General features: G+C 35.9%; 1 protein-coding gene across 6 annotated transcripts in view; it reads right to left on the reverse strand.

Annotated features, from left to right (window-relative positions):
- GRIK2 (glutamate receptor, ionotropic, kainate 2) overlaps positions 1 to 19,011 on the reverse strand; it is a 580,918-nt gene that overhangs the window by 189,596 nt on the left and 372,311 nt on the right. For all 6 annotated transcript variants that reach the window (XM_005883802.2, XM_014531347.1, XM_014531350.1 and 3 more), the window contains 2 exons: positions 18,824 to 18,931; positions 7,411 to 7,524 (listed from right to left, as the gene is read on the reverse strand). In XM_005883802.2, the coding sequence (XP_005883864.1) occupies positions 7,411 to 7,524; positions 18,824 to 18,931 (222 nt within the window). The remainder of the gene's footprint in view (positions 1 to 7,410; positions 7,525 to 18,823; positions 18,932 to 19,011) is intronic.

The following is a 19,011-nucleotide window of genomic DNA, read 5'->3' on the forward strand; positions in this document are numbered from 1 at the left end:
GCTGTGGGTAAAACAGTACCACCACAACCTCTAATATAATGTATTAAAACTTTGTATAGATATGCAGGTGAATAGGATTCCTAGCTGGCAGGCCCTTGACAGCGAGCTGGCCACCTGTCAATTCTGTGAGGAATGGGGCTCCCTCCTGTCAGGGCCTGGGGTGCAGGTGAATGGGGTTCCTGGCTGGCAGGCCACTGACAGCAAGCTATCCAAAAGCAGATTCTGTGAGGAATGGGGCTGCCTCCTCCCTACTGTCAGGATCTGGTTTGAAGGCCGGCCACGCCTCCTATTGGGCTAGACCCAGAGTTCTACCACACTGTGGCCTCCCCCTCAGCAACCCAGGACTGACTGCTGCTGGGCGCTCCTGGCGCTCCAAGGGTGGGTTCTTCCCTCAGGCCTCGTGGGAAACAGCTCGGGGAGGGCGCAGCCCTTGGCAAGGCAACCCAGGACTCAGTACTTCCACACTCTGCTCTGAGGGCGGGTTCCTGTCTGAAACCTAGCCCTCCAGGAAACAGCTGGGGGAGGGTGCAGCCGTTTCCAAGAAGACCTCTGCAGAGTGACTTCCTTCTGGTTGGTCGAGCTTCAGGACATGATGTTACACCCAGGGTTTTTATATAAGTAGATACAGAAGAATGAAGGAAGCAGGTGTGTGTGTGTGTGTGTGTGTGTGTGTGTGTGTGTGTGTGTGTGATTATATGGTAAAAAAATAAGCTTCTCAGTTACTTATAAAGCCCTTAAAGATTGAGACCCTAGGATTTTTTAAAAAAATTATGCCTAATTTCACATTAAAACACATGGCCTTCTTTTTTTTTCTTCTCAATGGTCTTATCACCAATAGTTTTATGTTTACCTATGTAATCTGGAGGTCTAAGAAAATATGAGAAGTTATTAGAAATAAAACACATTGAGTAAGAACAAAAGGGGAAAATGTAATGCCCACACAAACCTGGAAATAGAAGAAAAAATTATGGTGAGAGAAGATTCAATGGCCTTTGAGCAAGCTGGCTGCAGGAACGGGGTATGAGGAGACAGTTTGAATGAGACATTCTCATCTCTCTCATGTTAACATTTAAGTAGTACTTATAAAACACCTACTTAGAAATATTGTAGGGGTCACTAAGAATGAAAACCGTTTTCTTTGTGAAGCTGCAGTGTCCAGAATTCCAATAGGAATGCTAACAGCTCTCTAAGATGAACTCAGTGCTTTATGGTCCTTTTGTGACAATGGAAAGAGAAGAATCAGAGGGAAAACTTATTACAGTGGCAGACTGGAAGCCTTAGAAATCCGCTTTTGTTCGTATTATGGAAGAAGCTGCAGAACTATTTAAAGGTTGATTTTGGTCACTTTTGACTTTTGTCCTATGATTCTTCCCATTGTCCATGGGAGTTTGCTCCCAGATAAGCCTTCTGTATCTGTGAACTGTTGACAATAAGCTTTACAAGCCCCAGCAAGTAAACTCACTGCTGAAATACACAACCTGCCAGGAAGTGCTAGGAAAATAAAAAAGGCTAAGATACAGATGCAAGCACATTTGTTAAATTCATTGAGTAACCCTCCTTAATAGTAATTGATTTTTCTGAAAAAGTAACCAAATTCATGGTAATTTGCACAATAAAGTGTCACTAGTCATCAAGGGACAGAATATGTACACTGGCATTTAAGTACTAGTAATTTTCTGATGGACAAAAAACAGTTATTATATAGAAGCTGCAATGTGGGAAACACTCCACATATTTAGAAAGGTAGGAAAAATCTATTGAAAACCAAGAACACAGAGGGAAATAGGCATTCACTATATGAACTTAAATAAATATTCATTCACCTGATATTGCCTCTAGCTAGTGAATCCACAGCAGTGAGGACTACAAGTTGAGATTATAAACTGAAAACTGCACAAAGCATTCCTCAAAAGCTGTCTAAATCTCATTCAGAATTAGTATTTTTGTTATTATGTTCACAATTAGGATTTGACCATCTCTATGCGATATATGAAATCATCATAAATAAAAGCATGATTCTAAGGTTGATATTTTTAGTTCCATTAATAACAATGAACACAAGAAGCAAGAAATTTTAACAACAATTGAGGTTGAAACTTGAAAAACAGAGTTTTAATATGAGGAATGTTAGAAGGCATGAATAAACCTGAAGTTTAGGGATAGATGTGCAGGTAAAGTTACAAAAATTTCCAAATTGTATGACACATTGATCTTAATTCAAAACTAAAACAATTTAAGCATTTATAAAATTATTTAGGACTTTCTAAAGTGAATTAATTCCATGCTATAATTATTTGCCTCACTTAGACACTATATTGGGTATAGGTTCCTGTTGAAGGGGATTAGATTAGCCCCAATATTAATTTGATGACCCATAAAAATATGAGATTATGGTTTGAGGAGGCTGAAAGAAAACTGAGTGCTAAGTTAGGAGAGGAGCGAAATAAGAGGCCCAAGACATTGAAGCACAAGTAGCCATAATCTTGTCTTTGAAGATGAATATGTCTCAATGTTTGAGGACACACCATAACAGCATCACAGTATGAAACATATGTGGGATTTATGAATGAGAAGCATTGCTTTAAGTGAGTAATCATTACTCAAGACACTATTTTGGTCATCCTATATAATAAAAGAGAAACATGTAAATTGACCATTCCTCCACTATGCTCACCAGCCAATCAGGAGTGAGTATGCAAATTAACCTGGCAAAAATGGTGGGTTAATTTGCATACACAGCACTGGGTGGAGAGCAGAGTGGGAGAGCCAGAGGCTTGGGGGGACTTAGCTCCCTCAGTCGCTCCCAGTAGCACAGGGAGCATCAGGAATGCTGGGAATCGTAGTTCTGGTGGCAGATGTCTCTCCTAGACACCAGAGCAATGGTTCTCAACCTTGGCTGCACATTAGAATCACCTGGGAATCTTTTTAAAATCCTGATTTCTGGGCCTCATCCTCTGGAAATTCTGTTTCTTTGTTATGGGGTGTGGCCACAACATTAGTAACAAAGAAACAATTTCCGGAGGATGAGGCCCAGAAATCAGGATTTTAAAAAAGATTCCCAGGTGATTCTAACGTGCAGCCAAAGTTGGGAACCACTGCACTAGAGCAAAGTGAGTCTGGAGCAAGTTACTGTTGCAGTGGGGGATGGAGGGAAAGCAAAGGTGAGAGACATAAGTAAAATCTGAGTGTCTAGGAAAAATTAAAGGGAAGATATCCTAAAACTTCCAGGAAATCTCCACCAATGAAGCAAAGAAAAAAAAATGCCTCTATTATTCTGTGAGCAACAAACCAAACTGAATGGGGGTCTCAGACAATTCGCTCATATGATTGCAAAGACAGACAGAAACTCCCGGATTGGAGAGGGCTCCCCTGAGGGCTCCCAGATTGGAGAGGGTGCAGGTTGGACTGAGGGACCCCCACACCCTCCATTGCACGAATGTCATGCACCGGGCCTCTAGTAAATTATAATTGTTAGACTTTTCCATGGTGGGCCACTAGAGCTTTTATCTCAGAGTACTGGCTGTTCAAGTTGGCTACCCAGATTGGTTGAAACCCACTACTCTATTTTCTAGCTGTATGATTATGAGTAGTTTACATAGGCAATCTGGACCTCAGCTTTCTCACCGATAAAATAGCATTAATAATGGTACTACCACAAAAGGTTATTGTGACAATTAAACCAGTAAATCCATGAGTGGTGCTTTGAACAATGTCTAGCAGATACTAGGCATGTAAAAATGTCTGCTCTTCTTTTGTAACATACAATCTTCATAAGATTAAATTAGATGAAGCAGAGAAGCAGTTCAAAGCACCAGCTCCAGTGATGGTCTTTCAATTTTGAAAATTTCCAAGATATCTTCAACTTTAGAGCCCTTGAATATGTTGTTCTTTCTGCCTAGGATACTCCTTTCCCTTTTCTTTCTTTACCTTGCTAATTCCTTCCCAAACGTCAAGTCTCAGCTGTCTATTCTTCCATACTAAACCCTAAACTGACTTTTCCTTTCACTCCTGACCTGGGTATAACTGAGAAACATCCTGTAAAAGGCATCCTTCCATTTTCTTTCTCTTATACCCTACTCACAAGGGGGTGTGTGTGTGTGTGTGTGTATGTGTGTGTGTGTGTGTGTGTACTTCTTTCTATACTCCATACCATTTTCTAATGTCAATCAGAAAAAAGACCATGTCTATTTGTTAATCAATCAAATATAGCTTTTAGTACAATGCCTGATATATCATCATCATTCAATATATATGTGTTAGATAAAGTAATGAATAAATATAAATACAAATAAAATAAAAACATGAATAGATTAATGAGGAATTGAGCTGATTATTATTGACACACTGATAATGCTATATTCTAAAAACTTCACTGGTTTTTCTAAAGACACATAAAAATGTATTGAACAAGAAGAATAAGTGAACTTCTCTTTGTGGACATGCCATTATTCATAATAGCCGGACTCTCCCCTGAGATTTTCCAAGAGAGTAAAGAACAAAATAACCACAACATAAATCAAATGATCACTGCATCATTATAAATAGCAATTAAATGCCATTAAATTACATCAAGCACAGCACTTACATAAATAAGGTAAATGCTCACTTCAAATCTGTTCTTTCTGGTGTGAGGAAACTTTGTGATCAGAAAATTTGGAATTTTTTTTCAACTAAGTGATATAAAAATAAATAAATTGCCTTTCCTCTTAATAAATGCCAGAATCTCTTAGAAACCAGTTGAGTGACATAGAGTATAAATAAGCTATTTATTAAAATGTAAGCTCAGCATATGTTCCACCGATGATTTTACATCTTAGTTACATAGGGTAATGATCAGAACAGTTCTCAATCATCGTTATAGATCAGAACTATCTGTGGAAGTTATAAAAAAATGTCTAAAGCCTAGAAATACTATTTTAAAAAGTATGAGTGAGTTTTGGGGAGCATTATCCTTTTAACAGCTTTATGCCTGGCTCTGATATGAATTCAATGTTAAATAGCATTTGTTTATTGATAGGCACAAACTTATCTATTGTTAGAGAAAGTCTGGATAGTTCTTAAAAAACAACCCTTAGTAATTAAGCAAGATTGAGCAATTATATGGATCCTTTGATCACATGCTTTGTTTGCATAAGTTTGCAATTACCTGAACACTAAATACAGTCATTTGGAAGTTACCCAGTTCCTGTAATTTTCCTTTTAGTTAAATACCGTTTATTTAATTGAAATTGACAAAAAAATTTGAGTGCTGACTGTGCCCTAGGCGCTTTCTCTGACACTGCTATATTTAAAAAGTGTAAAATTTGATCATTGGCCTTGAACACATTCGTGTCAAAAGAAGACAGATATTTTCTAAAATTAAAAAAAAGCATGGTACGTACCATGATAAAGTATTATGATTTATAAAATGTATGAATCATATAAACCACTATCCCCAACACACATACATATGCACCGGTTAATGGAGAAATCATGCAGTTTCATGGAGTCTGGGTCATTTGAGATTGGTCTGGAAGGCTGAATATGATTTTCATGGTGAAATATAAAAACTGAGCAAAAATTTGGAGCCATCAAATAAGTGAAATATATGAAAGTTTGGCTGGATTGTAGAGAAGAAAAGAGTATGGGGTTGATTGCTGAAGACCATGGAGGACCCGAGTACAGAACTCTTTACAAGCATTGTAGAAGCACATACGGTATCAAAACAGGACATACAGTCAAGGAATGTACAGTAATATCTAGGAAGAATATGAAAGATATGAAATAATTTAAAAATAGCATAATATTAATTCTAAATAATATAAAATACTGATAAGAACTAGAGTATCTCAGAAATGGAGAGAAACGGATTACAGATGAAAAGAAGAGAGTTAACACAATCATGGTGGCAGGCTAAATGGTTCTCCCAGTTTAATTAAAACACGGGGATCCTGAGTGGGAGTAATGGGGAATGAGGATAGAAAGGTAAAAGAAGTCAAGACTGTCGAAGGCTTTGAACACCAGGGTCAAAATGTAGGGGCCCTTTTAAAAGTTAATATGAATATACTAAAGATTTATAAGCAAAAAAGCAGGAAAGTTACAGAACTAGATTTTTAAGGTAGAGAGTAGGGTACACTGGGAAGGGGAAAGCCATCAGCGAAAGGGATAGCTACTTGGTTAGGGCAATAGTTCTAGCAGGAGGTAATGAGGTCCAGGACATACTGGCAGAAAAAAAAAGGACATGGTACCATCCTGTAAGAACATTCCAACTGAAGAACAGAGCTGAAGAACTGGGGGGATGAAAGATATCTTTGAAAAGAAAGGGAGACATAAAGTTAAGTAAAAGATAACTGAGGAAGCTTGGATATGATACCGAGAGAGCAAGTATTCCTAAGGTTCTTAGCATGAAAATGATTTTAAAAACCTGGTACATTTCCATCACTGTCATTTCATGATTAGCAGCTTTGCTTCATTATCAAGAGTCCTGAACCCAAACTATTTTATCATGACATGCCTAGAGATCTGACATCCCTTGCTGTTACTAAAAGGACAAGATTATAAATTCCTTTGGCTTGATTTCCCACCATAAATCAAATTTAGAAAATGTATAAATGCTAAAAGTATGTGGTAGTTTGTTCTGGACATTAATCTCACATTCTTATTGAGATATAAAAGAACTAGCACTGATAAGCATATTCTATAAGTAAAATTACTGATTAAATAATGTAAGAGCTCCTTGCTTATCCTAAAATTAAATTTCCCATTTGCAAATGGCATACTAGACATAAGTGAACATTACTGTGTAATCTAATAGAAATATATCATTACAAGTGGGCAAAAAATATCTAGCTTATCAGTATTAATTGAATTCTGTTGGTGGTAAAAATATCTGTGACTTAAAAAAACACTTTTCATTTGATTTCATTAGGAAGATTGGTAAGGTAAAAGTGATTCTTCAGGTTAAAAACAATTAAATTGAAAGCAAGGTTAAACTTATTATAGAAAAATCCTAAAAATAAATGACATGCCTTCTGAAAATCTATTTGCAGGAAATGAAACCAAAAGCAGAGTTCACATGCAGCTTCTCACATAACTATATTTGTACAGCTGCATGTCCACATATTTTTAAACCTTAACATTGATAATTTTTCAATAGTAACTAATTTTGTGGAAATGTAAAGATTTCCATGTACATGAAGCTATAGTATTAATCAATCTGACCGGCCCAAACATGAATATAATTTACATCACTGAAGACTAACAAAATAAAACTGCTACTAGGTTAACATCGACTCATCTGCTATACAGTAATTGCTAAATAACTGCAAAATGCATTACATTCTGTTCATTACTGCTCCAATTATAATGTTCTCTTCTGTTTCTATGTTTATCTATGTTTTGTCTGAAAAGAATGGAAAAATAAATACTTACCAAAATGGTGGTGACGATCAAAGAACGGTTAGATAAGGAATCTGTGATGTTGGCTGGTTTTCCCTTTTGACTTTCTGTCATATTCAGGCCACTGGCTGGATCCCAGGTTCCAATCTATAAAACAGCATATGTGCTTTGTAAATTGTCCATCGGGCACATAGGAGAGAGTACTGCCAGAGAAAGTTAAGATTTTTCACACTTATTATTCACCTCTGCTGCATTATCTGCCGTCATTAAAGTAAAGGCTACTTGTTTTAAGCATGATTCACTGCTCTGAGAAGTATGTCCAGTGAAGTGTGACATTAAGGAACAAAATGATCCACTGCACTTCTACAGTCAGTGTGGGCGCTTAATTTTCCATTCAAACTTTCATTCACCAAGATAAACCACATTTGATGATACCTTGATAGCTGGCCAGAAACTCATTAATGGTGCATATCTTTTACTGAAATGGATCTTTCTCAGCCTCTCATTGTAAAGATAACAAACCACATTACTACATGAACAAAGCTAAAAGACAGAGCAAAACCTAGGGATCCAGGATAAATTAATTGGTAAAGGCAGGTTTAAGAGAGGCATTGATTGGTATTCTGCATAACACCCAGTAAGGCAAAATCATACGCAGAATTCCTCTTAGAGCTTGAAAAAATACACCTGTGCAGCTTTTAAAATACTCAGAGGAAAGGAAATTACTGTACAGTCTCATCTATTGAACCCATTCCAGTAGTCCCACCTGTATTCCATTTTAATGTATTTAATTTACTTTGTGATAGATTAGGCAGGAATTTTCATCCAGCGTGCCTCAAGAATTTTTAAAACATGCAATTCCTGACTATTTAGTCAGAAACACTAACCTTTTATCCCTTAGATTAGGCATCAGGTGTGAATGAATCAAAATTATACCTATTTTTTGTCAGATTGGCCAGAAATACATGTCTTGGTGTGCCCCAGAATTTTAGTAATTAGTTTATGTGTGCTGAGAGATGAAAAAGGTTAAAAATTGCTGGATTAGTGTATATACACTCAGTGTTTAGACACTTTATACCCACTGAATCCATATATAAGCACAGGATGCCATAAATATATAGTTCAGATGGACGGTGTGCATGAATTTCACCATTTCACCATCATATAACAATGGTCATCACTAAAGGAGAACAGAGGCATAAGGAGATAAGGAGTAATATTTTTCCCACCCTCTTAAACCTGAGAGTCATCAATAGTCACTATATGTATAGTGACATTGATATATCAGGTAATATTTTCCCTAATATGCTAGCAAGAGTCTCATCAGCATAACCTTATCCAAATTAAATATTATGATCCTTTTATTTTCTTTATATATCATTATATTTACTCTTTTGATCCCCTTTAATTTCCATCACTTTCCTAGTAACCTCTTAAGATGTTTAATAATCTCTGTAGAAAAGCTCAAAAGTGGAAATATTAGTAATTTCTGTTCTACATAAGAATAGCCATGTCACTCTAATACTTGCATATAAGTGCAAACCCTAATACATTTTTTTCAAGAATGTATTCAACTATACTAGTGTCTCAAAAACATGTTTTTTAGTGATGGCTAAAAAAATCTCTCTTGCCATATATTTTCATTGCAGTTAATTTTCTTCTTACTATGAAAAACTACATATTTCTGAAGTTTGGGTCAAGAAATGAAAAAGTCAAATAACACAGTGAGAAAAAAATATCTTGCTTCAGTATTCTTTCCAAAGTAAAGTACCCTTGGGATAATTAAATTATTTAATTTAGACTATAAATATTATGATGTCATAAAGACATTCAGGGTCTGTAATGAAAGGCATTCAGGTAACATTGACATTGAAGTGGAAGGGCATAAGCCAATAGAAAGAATTTCCAGGGGAGGGTGGGTAGTTTTAAATTTCAGAAAATCTCAAGGCAGAACAGCAAGTAGGGGCCACATTCTGAGCCTGATCTGCTCACAGAGCTGTGTGCCTTGGGGTTGCATGTTCCCAGAGCAGGTGCTTTTTCAAGTTCCCAGCAAGGCGTCGCCAGAGCTAGGAGAGGCCCTGCTGGGAACTTGGGTGAGGAAGGACAGCCAGGATGTAAAACATGGAATGCCTGCTGATCTGCTTAAAGTGCTTCAAATTCAAAATCATTAAAAACACTCTGTTGGCTAAACAAGACATCTGTAGATCCTATTTTGCAGTGACTGCTACTTTTCTGTCCCCAGTTTGTAATTAATACCTATTATGCAAATGCCATTTCTTTGGAATCCCCCCCTCCCCCCGACCATTGGCTAAATAGTCAAATTTTTCACATGTGTAATTCTATCAGCTAAAACACTGGCAAATATACTTTGTCTGCTAAGGTCTGCCTAACGACAACTCTTAAGCTCAATCAGTAAGTTTTTCAAATTTCTAACCAAATCACTAATACATAATATTGCCCATTTCACTTACTAGTGTCTTCCATGACTACTTTTTATTAAAAAAAAATAACTGAGCTAAACATTCACTCATATAAACATACTAATATTTAGTTTCATTCTCCGTTAGTTGCTTTTCTATTTGGATGGAGGGGTTCTGGTTCATAGAATATGAATCCATAATTTCCTGTAATCACAAATATTAGCTATTCCCTTTTGTAAAACTCAGGTTTCTCAGCATAATGTTATGGAGTTTCAGAAATTTCAGTGATATAAAATATTAAATCAAATAAAATTTTGTATGATTACTGGATTTTAAGTCTCCTGTAATTCTATAATTCAAAATTTTCTATTGCTTGAGGAAATTGTCAACAGTGGATTTTGTGCTTGGTTTTGTTTTAATCACAAGAACCATGGACTAAGTCAAGATAATCTTATTTCTTTTCATGTATTTTCAGAATCAACTTTTTATCATATGATTTAATAAAGTCTTTTAAGTACTTTTTTATTTTCAGTTCTGAAATGGAATAATGATAGCTAAGCACTCTTGACCTCACAGAGATGTTTTAAGTAGAGTAAGTATATATCTTAGTTTACTTGGATATTTCAAATTTAAAATTGTCTTCCTAGTGTAAATATTAATAGCACCCTCTTATACAATTTAAAAAGCCATGGTTTGGCTAATAAAGTATAATGCATCCTTATTATCAGGACAAACTAAATAAGTAATATAAAAGTACTTCAAATACCATAAAGAACTATAGAAAACATGGCATTATTCATTTTCATCTTCTCAATGATTCTTAAAATAAATTTGCTTTTCTTCATAAAAATAATGTATGTTTACTGTCAAATTATAAAATACACAAGATATAAAATAGAACATCAATTTAAACTTTGAACTTATGCACATACCCAAGTTAATCATAGCTAAAGCTTTAGTGTATTATGTTCCTTGCATAATTTGCACCATAGTCTTATAGTTAATGGCTCAGACTCTGAAGGATGTACCAAACTGCCATAATCCCATTTCCATCAGGTGACATGGGCATATTACTTCTCTGCTGTTCAATTTCCTCATCTATAAATGGGCAAATAGTAATACCTACCTCATAGAGTTATAATTATTATATCAATTAAATAAGACCTATTTGTACACTATTATGAGTATTTCCATCTGGTGTTAAAAATTAATCAATTCTTAATTTTAGTGATTCCATAAAATAAATATCATATGAGTGTAATATGCTTCTGTACATGGTTTGACTTAATGTCAGACAAATATATTTGTCTTGAGCAAAGAGCATAAGTGGTACTTTTCCATAGAAAGCCTGTGTAGTGATCATCAGAGACCACAATGCTCATTATATTTGAAGCAGTCTTAGCACAATGTGAAGTCTCTATCATAAAGTAATTTCACTTAAGCCCAAACCGGTTTGGCTCAATAGATAGAGCATTGGTCTGCGGGCTGAAGGGTCCTGGGTTCAATTCTGGTCAAGGGCACAGAGCTTGGTTGCAGGTTCCCTGGCCCTGGTCGGGTGTGTACAGGAGGCAACCAATCTATGTGTCTCTCTCACATCAATTTTTTTCTCTGTCTCTCTTTTCCTTTTCACTCTCTCTAAAAATCAATGGAAAAATATCCTCAGGTGAGGATTAGCAAAACAAAAAATTAAGTTCACTTAAAGAAAAATCTCCCGATAATTAGTTGCCTCCAACCACATGACCCAGAAAGTAGAGTTTTCCTTAAAGAGTATTTATCATTCCTTTCAGAAGAACAGTACTATCCTTGATGGTGCTGTTTGAGGATATTGAAAAGTGGAAAGCATAAGAAAGGTATTGATATTAAATGCTCATTTACATTTAGAAGATAAATGTTCTCTCCAATTAACTGAATACATACTGGTAGACTGTATATTTCTCTATTAATTCGTGTACTCATTTTTTATAAATAATTTCCAAACTCAGGTTTCTCTAAGCTATGCGTACATGAACAGCTATTTGCATTGCCATCTAAAAATAGTACTGTCTAATATCAATAGTAATGTGCATACTTCCATTGGGCTAAGTATTAATGGGAGATTACTTAAACAAAACTGGTATCTGATCACTCAATGTCTATGCGCTGAGTAAAGAACAATTAATTGGGAATTGAATCATCTTCATACATCAGTGATTTGGACCATGAGGATAGAACAAAGAACTCTTCAGTTAATCACTTTCCTAAATCCAAATATCCACCAGTTTCCATAGGCTCTAGAACTTCACCATTTGAAAACCATTATGTGTTAATATGAAGACAATAAATTAATAAGTATATAGTTATCTCACAAAAAAAGAGATGACTTATCTAAACATAGATTTATTAACTTTAAGATTCTTATTTTTATGCAGGGCAAAGTAACCCTAAACATAATTAAAGCGTAAGAGACAGGTGATAGTTTTTTTTTAAAGAAATTAAATCAATGAATTAACTGTTCTCAAATAAACAATGTGATGTAATTCAATTAAAGGCCACTTTTCAAAGAGTAAAATTGTAATTGAGTTTACTTTGAAATCAAACCAATGCATTACAATTATGTTTATGGTAGGTACATGTTTAATTAAAATTCAGTAGTTGAAAGAAAAGTATCAATAGTTTGTATTCTCTGTTGGATGAAAAAACAAAATTGTGTGTGCTCCGATAAAGTAATACTATTAATTTCTAAACATAAAAATCATCTGTAAATAGCTTTCTTAACTATTTTACCATCCTGAAGGTTAAACATTATCAAGCAAAATAATAACTATAAACACACTGACACACAAACAAAATATGTCTGTCCAGTTCTGAGACAAGGCAAATTACATATAATAGTGTGACAAATTAAATAGCTAACATCTCCAAAGAAAGACACTACACTTGGATCCTGCTCAGGATGCATTTTTGCTTTTTAAGAATCAAACAACTCGTTTCTGACAGGCTGGAAGGTTACTGTTACCATTAGCAGTGCCTTCCTACAGGGAGGCAAAACAAACCTCAGTTCCCAGGAAAGCTGGGGGTTATTGTTGCCATGGGGACCAGGGTATGTATCAAATGCCATTAAAGAAAGAAAGATACAAACTGCTATGCATCAGGTCTCTGAAAATCTGTCAAAGAAATATTTTCATCATTTTCAGTTCAAAATTAATTTTGAAGTCTGTAAATTCCATTCAGAAACCTTTTTCATAGGGAGTTAATAAGTACAGGATTCTGCGGACAAGAGAAAAGTCAATAGCAAAGATTTATTAGAAAATTACTGCTTTTTCTTAAAATGTATACTCTACAAAAAATTCTTCAAAAAGCAATTTGAACGTTTTGATCCTGGAACATTTTTGGCTCTAAACTCAGACAGGTAGGGTTTCACTAATTCTAACCCTCTCCATGTATTATCAAAATTTTGAGGTTTTCAGCAAGAAGCCTATGGATTGCTGTTAGCAATTTCTGTACTAGTGAGTCCCAATGCAAAAGTGGATATGAAGAAAGTAAAGATTTTTTTTTAATCCTCACCCGAGGATATTTTTCCATTGATTTTTAGAGAGAGTGGAAGAGAGAGGAGAAGACAGAGAGAAACACTGATGTGAGAGAAACACATCGATTGGATGCCTGTGCACAAGCCCTGAACAGGGCCCAGGCCTGCAACTAAGGTTTGTGCCCTTGACCAGAATCGAACCTGGGACCTTTCAGTCCACAGGCTAATGCTCTATCCACTGAGCAAAGCCAGCTAGGGCCAGAAACTAAAGACTTTAAAAGTTGGAATGAAGAAGCTTAACGTGAAAATAAATATGACACATTTAAACTTTTAAAGGTTTGCAAGTATAAATTATTTTGCTTTATATTATTTATTTGGACTCTTAACTTCGGAGAAATTGATAAACATTCCATAAGATGGCCTCTTTTCTTTTACAAGATTTTCTCTAAGGATGCACAAGATAGAAGCTGATTTTATTATAAAAGTGTGATGAGGCAAACACATGGTGTAATTGTTCATAGTCCTAAACACCAGGCCTTTAGCAAGAGAAATATATTCTTTTCATTATTATGTTTTTTAATAAATATAATCTACACTAATAAAAGAGAAACATGCAAATTGGTGTCACTCTGCTACACCCACCAGCCAATAAGGTTGAGTATGCAAATTAACCCAAATAAGATGGTGGTTAATATGCATATGCAGGCACAGAGCAAAGATTGAAAACAACTGAAGACTGAAGAGGCTTGGCTTCTCTGCTCCGCCTCACTGCTGTGGCCTGAGCGGAGAAGCCAAGCCTCACTGCTGCGGACCAAGTGGAGAAGCCAAGTCTCGAGGCCTGACCAAAGGCCTGGGTTCCGGGTGCCAGAGGAAAAACTGGTGCCGGCAGCCAGGGGAAGGAAGGCCTATTGTGTGAATCTTCATGCAACGGGCCTCTAGTATTAAAATAAAACACTTTTAATAAGAATGTATTAGGCTCTTTCTCTGTCAAAGAGACAAATAAATTTATTCTCCCAGTTCTCTTTGAATATAAACGTAACATGCAAGACATTATCAGAAAAATAACCAGAACAGATAGAAAAACCTTGATGCTAAAGAAGGGACAGGAGAGGTACACAGAATGATTTTATTTTAACACATCTACTTAGAAGCAAATATCCTCTCATACAATAAAAATCCATTTAAGCAACTGAAAAAGTGAAGGGGCAAGAGTGATTTTGTTCCCCCTTGGAAAGCATCTGATGATGTACATAGTGATGACAAAGGACATTCAATTAAAAAATTCAACGTCTGTCAGAATTCAGTGATTTTATTATTGCATTATAGTTTCTTAGAAGAATTGTTTTAAGTACAAGTGGTTATTTTCCCCTAAATGGCCTCTAGATATTTCATCTTGCAATGGAAATGCACCATTATCATGTAGTGTCATTATCTCAATTCAAACATGTTTTGTGTAAAATCTTTTCAATTGTTTTTGCTCTAAACAGAATCCTTTTGAAGTTATATTATAAGAACCTTCTGAACATTTCTTAACATTTTATGCCATTTTTCAAGTGTTTTCTTCCATCTGAAGCTGGTCTTTCCTAACCACATATCAAAGCTTCAGAGGTAAGGTTAAACCATTCCTAATGATAAATGACATAGTAGTTATACATTCTGAAAACAATACAAAACCTAAAAAACAAAACAAAAATACCTCATTTAATTATGAATTATAAAGAAATTTTTTGTATTTCCTCAATTTCCCTTGGCCTTACTTTTTCCCCTCTCCTTCTAAGTGACACCAAATAATTCCACTGAAAGACGGACTACACAAACAGATAACGGTCAGACCATGTGTGACAATAGAACTTCGGCCCAGAATCTCTGGAGAAATTATCTTCCGTCGACAAACTACAAGCTACAACCTCTGCAGCTATCTGCCCAGAATAATTAAAATTTGTTCAGTAACTGCTAGCTCCCCTCCTCCCTTTTGTACTCAGAATCTAGCAAAGAAAGTTAAATATGCCCTCCAACCGATCACCCAAGATGCCTACTTCTAGTTAGTCCACTTCCAGTTTCCTCAGACCCCTGAGAAATTCCCCTTTTTCTGCTCTAAAGCTTTTCCACTCTCCTGCCTGCCCTTAAATCTCTGCCAGATGAAAGTGACGGTGGCTGGCTCCCTTGCAAGCCCTGAATAATAACTACTGCTTGTTCTCATTTGATTGGCCTTTGTTTATTTCCACACCACATATTTATTAGAAGAAAAAGTATACAAATAGAATGATGATTATTTTTACTCTTTGATGTAATATTGGAGTGTCAGAAAGTATTACATTACACAATGTAGGGGAGTAAATTTGCCTGGTGTGATGTGCCTCCTTATAAGCTTAGACTTCAGTGCTGTCTTCTGCACTATCAGATCCTTTACCCCTGGATGCCCTGACCCACCACCCCAGCCTAAGGACTGCCTAACTGTAGGATTTCTCTGTACTCACTCTGTAGGTATGGAGCAACGCTAGAAAAAAACTAGGCTAAGAGAATACCTTTGCAGCAGACACTTGAGTAGCATTCCAGATGAAGTATTTCTTATGATTCACATAGTGTTCTGCATTCATTTAACAGTCAATAAATATTTCTTGAGGATGTAGTTTGTGCCAGACACTTTGCTAGGTCTTGAATATATAAATAGTGGGTAAGAATACATTTTTTTCCATTTAACAGGACATGTATTCTTGCTAGGAACACAGCCTTTTAAAAAGTGTACATGTAAATACATATATATTGTGGTAGGTATCAGAAAGGAATGGTATAGGGTACTCTGAGAAACTCAAATTTAATAGGGACTTTGGGGATGCCTATCTAAGGAAATAATATTTAAGCAGCTACCCTAAGAATGAATAAGAATTAGTCAGGCAAAGGGGATAGAGATGTGTATTCCAGACTGGGAAACTCTATTACCAAGTAATAGAAAACTTTAAATCTGTGAGAAAATGAAAAAAAAAGTCAATGTAGCTGGAGCTTAGAAAACATCTAAGAGGATGGTGAGAGGTGAGAGGGAGAGATAGGAAATGCACTGTAAATGGAAGCGTTTGAATAGAGGAATGACATCAATTTGTTTTTAAAGATATTGGCTGGCTGCGGTGGTTTGAGAATGGATCACTAGGAGGATTAGGACAGAGAGGCTTGTTGAGACTCTAATGGAGATGTCCAGGTATAAGGTCCCTTTGCTTTGATTTCAGCAATGGATGTGGAGAGAAACGAATGGATTCTAAATATATTTTGAAAGTAGAATATATGCTGTGGTCTTTGAACTGAAGAATTCAAGCTTGGAAAACCACTTATCTGATCTTCCTTTTCCTTTTTTTAAAAAATTCTTTATTGTTTAAAGTATTATATATGTCTCTTTTACCCCCATTGACCTCTCCCCAGCCATTCCCACCCTCCAGCACATGCCCTCACACCGCTACTGTCTGTGTCCAGGGCTTATGCTTATATGAATGCATACAGGTCCTTTGGTTGATCTCTTACCGCCCCCATGAGGTTTGGTCTGTTAGATTTTCCTTTTCTTACTATTAGTACTCCATATGGGACTCTTAAAGAAAGACGTTGTTCTATTACGGTATACTGCCTGACACAGACAGTTACCTACTGGTTTTTCCCCTTTATTCTCCCTCATCTGCTCCACAGAGGCACTTCCATGGCCCTGTGAGCTTCTTTGGATAGATGTGGCTGGTTGTGTAAATGGTATTGGTGACTCTTCTTGGACCATGGCTAACTGAGCTGGGTTCCACCCAAGGTCCCCGTTGAGATAGAGTGGAAAAGATTCACATTGATCTATTGGCACTATCTAAGTGGAAAGGATGTGTCCATAGGAAGATTTTAACCCCAAGTTCATCTCCCCGAACATGTCCAGCCTATCTGTCTGAAATACAATCTGTTTCTTCCTGCTTTATCTGTTCCACAATTATAAACATAAAAAGCATGAACTTTATTCCTATTAACTGTTTCAATCCTAAGGTTCATATTCCAGAAAATGATCCAAATGACAATATATCTGTTTGATCACTTATTACTGCCCAATCCAAAATTATAGTTTTATGAGTCTATTTATTACTGGCAGGTCTCCTTCACTAGAGTATAACCTTCATAATGGCACACAATAGATGTTCTCTGATGATTAAATGAAGTGTGCTGGTCAAAGATGACCAAGACAAAATGAGGAAAAGGCAGTAATATGAAAAGACATAATGGATAAAGCCAGCATTTCACACATTTTCTTTGTTGATTTTCCTTGCCCCATATAGATAGTATTGGGAATAGTTAAAATGCTAGTCTGGGCCCTTAAAGAAGGTATTTCCAGGGTTTTTTTGTTTTTCAGAGATCATTAGAGATCATGAAATTCTCACTTCAGCCTAAGAATGAAGCCCTTTGCACTCTACTTTTTGAGATGAGGAATTTGGCTCTGGAGAAGCTGGGCAGAAGGATGAAGTCCACACATGTGCAATGGAACTAGACTTGTAATTTAAGCCTCCTGAGTCACCATGCAGTGACCCTTCAAAACTGAGAGCTCTATCTAGATAGGGGCTCTGTCTTTTCATCTAGTAATTGGTAACTATACTTTTCAGGAACAAATAAAAGTAAAATCAACAAGACTTATTAGTCGTCATGAGGCAAATATTGCTATTACCCAGGATGCAGTTAAAGACATTTTATTTTAGAGGTATTAAAAAAAATCTGTCTATAAATGGCAGAGCAAGGATTTGAGCCCAATTTTTCTGAATCTAGTCCTTGATCTCTTAACCATTCTACTAAATTTTTAAAAAATGAGTAATTTTTGTTACTTAACTATTTCTACTGATTCAAAGTCAAATTTGCCACAATGGCATCTCAAAAATATTTACCTTATTCTTAAGATCTGACTAAACTAAATCCCACCTCCGTTTTTTAGGTGATAACTTCATGTACTAATTTTTGAAGCTATTAAAAACATTTGTTGTGAACTATTTCAATACCCTTGTTCTCTAACGTGCCTTCAACGTGTTCTCAATACCTTATCTGTCTTCCCAGGAGATTTGTGCCAATTTCTTTCTAATGTTAATTTATCCCAATTATTTCTTCTCCAGTATTTGATTTCTACCTTTATTATTGTCTCCTCTTACCTTTGTCATCTGGCTCCCTCATTACTTACTAAAATCTTAGTCCCAATGCACTACTATTCTTTGAATTAACACAATTACTGGGGGTTAAGTTAATGCCTTCTGCCACCACTCATCTCTCACTTCCCCTCTCAGAATAGTTTTAAATTCATGGTTCTATACTAAAATCATTCCAAACTACAATATCTCCCCAAGCAATCCATGGGCTTCCAGGATATTCTCTCTTTAAACTCTCATTGTATATACCATTGCATTGCCAATATCTCCACATGGTGTTACTGTATGCCTCAAATCTAGCATTTTAGTTCTATTTCCCACTTGTACTGTATGTCTGTGTGTTTCATTTAATAACTTAAAGTAAATAAGCTGAATGCCTAAAGTACCTTTTCCAGTCCTTCTTCCTTGAGGCTGATCACATCCAAATCAAAATCTGTTCGTAAGCCATTGGTTTTGTTGAAAGTTATTCTGCCTGTGAGACCTTCCCAATGTGCCTGTGGAAAGATAAAAAAAAAAAAAAAAAAAAAAAAATTAAAAAAGGAAAAAAAAACATTTTTCCAAAAAAAAAAAGGAA

The sequence above is a fragment of the Myotis brandtii genome, unplaced genomic scaffold, assembly GCF_000412655.1.
Source record: "Myotis brandtii unplaced genomic scaffold, ASM41265v1 scaffold8, whole genome shotgun sequence".
In the NCBI taxonomy this organism is placed as follows: domain Eukaryota; kingdom Metazoa; phylum Chordata; class Mammalia; order Chiroptera; family Vespertilionidae; genus Myotis; species Myotis brandtii.